This window comes from Hylaeus volcanicus, chromosome 1, assembly GCF_026283585.1.
Source record: "Hylaeus volcanicus isolate JK05 chromosome 1, UHH_iyHylVolc1.0_haploid, whole genome shotgun sequence".
Lineage (NCBI taxonomy): Eukaryota > Metazoa > Arthropoda > Insecta > Hymenoptera > Colletidae > Hylaeus > Hylaeus volcanicus.
In genome coordinates, this window is record NC_071976.1 from 19444171 (window position 1) to 19450914 (window position 6744).

General features: G+C 42.8%; 4 protein-coding genes across 8 annotated transcripts in view; 1 reads left to right on the plus strand and 3 right to left on the minus strand.

Moving 5' to 3' along the window:
• Nucleotides 1–189: 189 nt before the first annotated feature.
• LOC128880434 (bis(5'-nucleosyl)-tetraphosphatase [asymmetrical]) lies at nucleotides 190–1239 on the minus strand. Its single transcript, XM_054130528.1, has 2 exons — nucleotides 820–1239; nucleotides 190–629 (listed from the first exon to the last, which is right to left on the minus strand). The coding sequence occupies exons 1-2, from the start codon at nucleotides 926–928 to the stop codon at nucleotides 313–315; spliced, it is 426 nt and encodes a 141-aa protein (XP_053986503.1). The 5' UTR covers nucleotides 929–1239; the 3' UTR covers nucleotides 190–312.
• A 35-nt stretch (nucleotides 1240–1274) lies between these two features.
• Nucleotides 1275–2843, plus strand: LOC128880414 (uncharacterized). The gene is made up of 4 exons (XM_054130472.1): nucleotides 1275–1876; nucleotides 1956–2156; nucleotides 2336–2467; nucleotides 2538–2843. The coding sequence occupies exons 1-4, from the start codon at nucleotides 1778–1780 to the stop codon at nucleotides 2829–2831; spliced, it is 726 nt and encodes a 241-aa protein (XP_053986447.1). The 5' UTR covers nucleotides 1275–1777; the 3' UTR covers nucleotides 2832–2843.
• A 7-nt stretch (nucleotides 2844–2850) lies between these two features.
• On the minus strand, nucleotides 2851–5335 carry LOC128880398 (uncharacterized). Its single transcript, XM_054130438.1, has 2 exons — nucleotides 3989–5335; nucleotides 2851–3837 (listed from the first exon to the last, which is right to left on the minus strand). The coding sequence occupies exons 1-2, from the start codon at nucleotides 4106–4108 to the stop codon at nucleotides 2992–2994; spliced, it is 966 nt and encodes a 321-aa protein (XP_053986413.1). The 5' UTR covers nucleotides 4109–5335; the 3' UTR covers nucleotides 2851–2991.
• Nucleotides 5336–5353: 18 nt separating this feature from the next.
• The window catches only part of LOC128880175 (uncharacterized), an 8168-nt gene continuing 6777 nt past the window's right edge, over nucleotides 5354–6744 (minus strand). For all 5 annotated transcript variants that reach the window (XM_054129968.1, XM_054129975.1, XM_054129984.1 and 2 more), the window contains 5 exons: nucleotides 6498–6665; nucleotides 6174–6414; nucleotides 5959–6085; nucleotides 5693–5871; nucleotides 5354–5611 (listed from right to left, as the gene is read on the minus strand). In XM_054129968.1, coding sequence (XP_053985943.1) covers nucleotides 5366–5611; nucleotides 5693–5871; nucleotides 5959–6085; nucleotides 6174–6414; nucleotides 6498–6665 — 961 coding nt within the window. In that variant the 3' untranslated portion in view covers nucleotides 5354–5365. The remainder of the gene's footprint in view (nucleotides 5612–5692; nucleotides 5872–5958; nucleotides 6086–6173; nucleotides 6415–6497; nucleotides 6666–6744) is intronic.

Sequence of the window (6744 nt, forward strand, 5' to 3'; positions counted from 1 at the left end):
CCACTGGGAGAACTATTTTCACTACAAACTTGGACGTTTTCCCACCGATGGCGCCACTGATACTAAACGCCATTCGTCATCTGGCGGCAACAGTGAAACTATTTTCACTTCAAACTTTAGGACGAAATTCTAGAAACGCTCACCACTGGATGGTGATACAATGCATATATAATAATGTTTTTAGAAAAATATATTTAAAAATAATATATTTGGTATAATCGCACATGCTCCTTTTCTTTCTGAGCTTTGTAGTAAATAATTATACATCACATGCTGACATATAAATAATATGTGTTACAAAAAACTAAAATGCTAAGAAAGATTTTTAAGTATATAATCGTTGAAATTTTTTAACACGTTCTGTAACTCTTCGTATTTAGCTGTAGAACAAGCTTCTTCTAATGGAAGCCACTTAAATGCTTGATGTTCGTCCGACATTCGGACAGACTTGTTACGATTTATTAGTTCTGCTAGCCAATAAATAACAATTTTTGGTTGTCCATTCACGTTATAATTTATTTCTTCTTTCACGTTTTCGAAAATTTTCAAATCGTTGGCTACCAAACCCGCTTCTTCTTCTGTTTCACGTAGAGCGGTTTCCATGTCTGATTCACCAGGATCTACATGACCTATAAATAAAAAGTAGATTATGTAGGACATTAGTGTAATATATGACTGTAAACAAAACAATTCCATTCCGTTTCGAGTAGGACGTGTTTCGTTAGACACGAATTATAGACATTTTAGTTGTCGGCTTCGAGCAAGGGGTTATGTTTTTCAGGAATCGCTCGACATAGATAAATGAATCAAGTTGTAGACCTTTGGGTGGTGTCCAATGATGTTGACCATATGATACTTGCATTAAAAGATATTCAATAATACCCTCCATTCGACGAAATACAACAAAACCACAAGCGCGTCGCGTCATTGTATCCTAAGCGAAATTGACAATCTATCGCGATTACAGTATAACTAGCCAAAAGGCAGAGGAATAACCTATACATATATGTATGTATGGTCGAAGTGAATAACAGCCTGCATATATTGTAATATAATTATGTTAACAAATACTGTAATACTAAATCAATAGAGATAAGTTGACGAAGGATAGGTAAGATTGGAAGAAGGAAGAAAGAGGAAACATATCGTTTCACGTTTTCTATTTTTTAGATAAATTATCACGTTATCGGTAAGGCTACATAACAGGTCCTACTTTAAACATTGCAAGTACAGGAGATCTAATGTTTTCAAATTGTAATACTACACGACTGTACCATAAGGCAAGGGCAGTACACGCAAAACTAAATGTAGTGACTTTATCACACGTAAACATGGGCTTCACTAACCTAGTCCCTAAAATTTGCACGAACTCGTACTACCATCTTGTATTCCATTCACCAAAGGAACATGACGCCGATGATTGGGCGGGTAATCGTCAGATATTTAAACGTAACGAATTAATATTCATTAACACCTTTACATAGATGCTTTCTTTCGATTTGGTGTGCTTTTTGCACTTGGCAGGGTTTCTCTTTGACTTCTATCGCTTAATTATATTCCATGTGATTCTTTCCAATAATTTTAATTTCGTCGACTGTTCCTAATCGTGTCTGCAATGATCGCGCATGGTTGAAATTGCCGATTTCATAGCACTTACGACGAGCAATAATATTCATTTTGTTAAATGTAATTTCGTGTGATTTGACAGACTACTTTAATTCATCTAATCACCTATTGTGAAACGCGTCTCGATTACCGTTACCGTTAGAAAATAACAATGAATAGTCCGAGCATATCAGAGAAATATATGAAAGAAGAAACATCGGCGTCACGTATAAAAGGAAGTTTGGAAGACTCCTTGTGTATGCTGTCCGAAGTATGATATTCTATTAGACTTGCCATGAATCTAGGAGAATTGAACCACGTTTAACATACTACATTTTTGTTTGACTTAGGAATTGGATGCCTTAGGTATTGAACCAGTAACACTCAATATCAGCAATGAGCCTCCTTCTCTTCAGACACTACTTGATGTCTCCCTGAAATTGGTTGATGCATCCTGGAAGCTGATCCACAAGCACAGGTCACAGATGAAAAGATACGATCAGCTCGAAGATGTGTGTTCCAAGATCTCAAATGATAATTACAATCTTAAGGTGAGTCTTTATTATCATTTAATTTTAATGGTATAATATCACGTCCTCTTCTGTTACAAGCAACTTAGATATGTAAAGGGTAATTATCATGGCAATAGATAGTTGACTTAAACAACTATGTTTTTGTTGTATAATATAAACTGCATGTATATTTTCAAAGTAAATCTTTTTTACTTTAGAATCGTGTCAAGGCATCGAAAGAAGCTCTGGAAAGGCAGGAGCGAACCTTGAGTCAAACTCTGGAGAGAGAGAGATGTGCGAAGGAAGAAATCCAGAAGTTAAAACGTCAGCATAAAAGTCTATTGGAAGAGGTAAGATAGATAGACTGGTTTCTTACAACCTCTCTTTGCTTTTATGTTTTTATACTTTTATATTTTACAGACGATTAAATTGGGGAAACTGTTGCGATCGAAGCAGAATCAATACGAACACCAATTGCGATGCATGACGCGAAGTCGGGACAAATATCTAGATCAGCTGGAGAAGTTGATGGGTAACCGTCGACCGAAAGGCGAAAGAATGGCACGACCAGATCTTGACGAAGAACAGTCGAGTAGTTACGAAGAAATTATACTTCGATTGGTAGAAAATAACAGAGCCATGCTACAAAAGATTAATGAACAAAGGGAAGAATTGATGCTTTGTTCATCAAAAGCGGACGCAGGTGTCGAGTAGACATTCTGACCGTTATGAAAACGCAGGGGTCATAGACTTAACGATTTATCGTACGATTGTCGTCATGATAGTTGTACAAATTATTAAACGAAAAATCGTTGCGTCTATGCCACCCACTTTGAGATGGGAGAGCGAGCTAGATGTACTTCTACCGAGATAGTTATGAAATCGTCGACGTCAGAAGAGTTAGCGGTAGCAGAAATTGAAAAGTAATAGATGAAAAACTCTGCCCGCTACTCTTCGGACATTTGCAATCGCCAGCGATACACACCGTGTTATTATAATTGAGAAACTGTCCTCCGATGCGTCTATTTCCCGTGTAAACTATTTCGGTAGGCAGTCGATTGTTCACGCTCTTGATCCTGCTCGACGAAAGTCTCATCGAGCTTTTCCCATCTGCACACGTAGCGTTTATGGTAATGCTGTTAGCTGCGACCACGTTAGCGCTGGCGTTCGAGAAGACACAGTCCTCGATGGAGACTAGATCCCCTTCGATCAACAAGTGACCAGGCTTCTGAAGATGGAACTTTGAACGCAAAATCTCCACGTTCGAGAAATAAGCGAAATTCAGCGAGGCCGTAACGTTTTGGAACACGCTGTTCTCGATCCGCAACGTTCCACCTTTCTCGGAGAAGTTCAACCCGTCGATGTGTTCGATCGTGACATTGATCATGGAGAAGTCGTTTATCGTTATGTCCATGAATCGTTCCTCGAAACGATCGATTCGTACCTCCTCGATCCGCACTGTCTCGATGCTGGAAAGACTGAGGAACGTGTCGTGTGTGATCAATGGTATCCGCCGTATGTTGGTCAACTTCAACAGTTTCATCGTCTTCGACGTCAGGAACAGCTCGAAGATCAAGCTTCCGCTGATATTCTGCACGGTTATCTCCGCGATTCGATTCGCCTCCGTCAAACTGGAGAAGTGGAGGTTCGCGAAAGTGCAGGATGCGATTCGCAGGCTCGTCACGTTTTCGTAGTTGTAGCCCTCGGGAAGGAAAAATTCCTGAAAAAAAAAATAGTGAGGGAGTTAGTGTGACGAGGGGACACCCAGAGGTCTTCGGTATGTTAAAAGAGATTGTTTTTAGTAATTAATATCTTTGGCAAACGCGAAGCCTGGCAGAATCTCCCCCAAATAAGATCTGATCGCGACGTACCTCGTTTCCGATGCAGCGGCACGTGATCCTTGTGTTCTCGTGAAGCGTGCACTGTTCGCTGATGCTGTTCGCCGCCGCGAGTAACGCCAAGCAGCTGGCCAATTCCAGCATCGTCTTCATTTGCTGCTCTTTTCCGTCCTCTTCTTGAACTTATGCAAAACCCTTTCGAGCGGTTCGATCTGGCAGCGTCCGGTTGTTCTCTCGTACACGAAGCCTCGATTCGTCGAAAATCTACCTTCGATTCATCGAATTCAACGCCCGTCACGGAGGGGTAGCAACGAAAATCGACACGTCGAGCTCGCGTGCATCATAGCGAAAGAAAACGTTGCGCCGTCGTTGCGGAGGACTGACACCGAATAAAAATCGGTCGCGATCTACGAGATTAAGATGGACAGTTGTATGGTGCCGCTTTTATATTGAGTGACATGCGCGTCACACGATCGCAACGCGTTCCATCCACTAATCTCGTCGAGGTGGTAGATGGACGTGAATCGGTTCGGCTCCGTTACCATCGTGCGTTAGTGTTGTGTTGGTGGCGGTTAGTATCGTCCCGTCGGGCACACACACACACACGTATTGTTGGCGACTGTAGTAGCGTCCGATTGCGCGTTCAACTGTAACAGGTCTGGATAATTCCACGCCGGAAAAGCACGGCGCAAACACACCGGAATTGCTGCACCGCTATGATAAACCTCAGCCATCGACGAGTCATTCTTTACAACAATCTCCTTTTGATTGACTCGTTTTCCATTCGTAGAGCAATAAATACGACTATCTTCGTCGTTAGTTTTGCTTCAGAGTACTCAATTATACTGATATACTGTACTGAATTATAATCTAAGTTTAGTATGGCGAACAGGTACTTAGTCGCGGCGGATAATCACCGAGTAAGCGATCGAGTCTCGATTATTGAAAATAAAGACATTTTGTACCACGTGTGTTGTGTTTTGTACACGCATAAGAGGTATAGCTGATTCAACGTGTAGTTGGTGAAACAAGCATGACGATCTGTCTAAATCAATCTACAAATATCTACAGCTCTAAGTTATAAAAGGACTTGGCACCCTGCAATTTCCGCGAGTTCGCCATGTTTGCTCTACCAAGTATAAACCCACACAAGTTAACTCGCGTCAACGTTTAGCTTTCTGTCTCCGTTTTTTAGTCCGTGTATATTCCACGAGATGTAAAATCGTTCCGCGATAAAGAGAAGGTAATTGAAGAAAGAACGAACGTCGGAGTGTAAAGGACAAACGCGTGCCATTTTAGGCTGACCGCTTATTGTACGTAGAGAAGGTACGACGACGTTTTGTGAATAGCTTCGTAAGCGTTCGCGTTCATCTTTGAGCAAGTGTACCGAGGCGTCGACCCCGACCGTCATCACGACCTTTTGTAAAAGATCTTCCGTATCGCGCTTTTCCTTTCCGCCGGGACGAGGGCCAATGGTGTCTTCCCCTGGCGATTCGGCTGATTCGTGTAACCTCCAGCTTGAGTCAAGAGCCAGAAGACCTCCTTCTGTCTCTCCAGAGTCACGTTGTTCGAAACAGATGCAGCCATGTGCAGCGCCGTGTTCAGGTTATAGTTGGTCGCGTTTGCCAGGTCGGAACCGTGCGCAGCCAGTAACATCTGTTGAAGAGACAAAGTGAATCAACGAATCAGGATGGAATTGGATGGAGGTGATACGAGTGACGTCTTTGAAAGGTTTACCTTCACTAGCGCAGGGTCGCAGCTTAAGGACACGGCCATATGCAGCGCAGTGTCGCCGCATTTCGTCTCCTTGATTCTGGGATCGGCACCGTACTTCAACAACAGCCTCACGGTAGCCACGGACACGATTCCCCTGGTAGGGTCATGGGTTTGGACTGCCACGTGAAGAGCGGTCCTTCCTACGGAAATGAAGCAGGAAATTTAAACCAATTCATCATCCTTTTTATTATTATTATAGGTAGTCATGGTATTCTAGAGAGACTAACCATCGTAGTTGCGTTTCGACAAATCGAAGACAGCATTTCCTTGGACTGTTTTTAAAGCCAGCAACTCTGCGAGGACTTCGCCGTGAGAGTCCCCTTGTGCTGCAACCGAGTGTATCAGTGTGTCACCCTGCGAACAAACAGGATGGAGGAAGTTATTTTACGAATCGACCAAGTAGACAAGAGATGCAGCTTTATAAAGGAGTGGATAAGCTTACCCGGGTGTGATACAGTCGTTGACTGACGTCGATTCCTTTCTGCAACATCGTCGCAGCTAGATATCCAGTGACGTAAGAATATTCTGGGCAGTTCAAGGCGGCCAAGTAAAGGGCGTCCTCGCCTCGATTGTTCGTAGCAGTCAGAGCTCCATTGGCTATGCTCAATCGTTCTACGAGTGGCGCCAAGTAAGCCTTCTTGTCCACCAGTTCGTCAGGATTGCCCACCAAACACATCAGCATTCTGTTGGAGAACGATGAGAAATGAAAACGTGGAATAAGAAGAGGAGTGTACTATGGATCGTTCGCGACCACAAACGTTCTTACGTGTCTCCGTCTTCGTCCTGCTTGGCAAGTTCCTCCACCGACCGTTTCAGCAGACAGCTCATAGCCCTCTCCACCTCCTTAGGGTTCAAACCCTCCTTCAACCTTTCGCTAGCCTTTACAGATGGCAAGTTGAGCGATGGCCAGGGCATTATGTTGCGATCGGAGTTCCTGCAAATGCGATTATTTATTTAATCGAAATATATCCTGTGGTGTTTGCAGTAAAAACATATTCATTGTTAATTTTCGT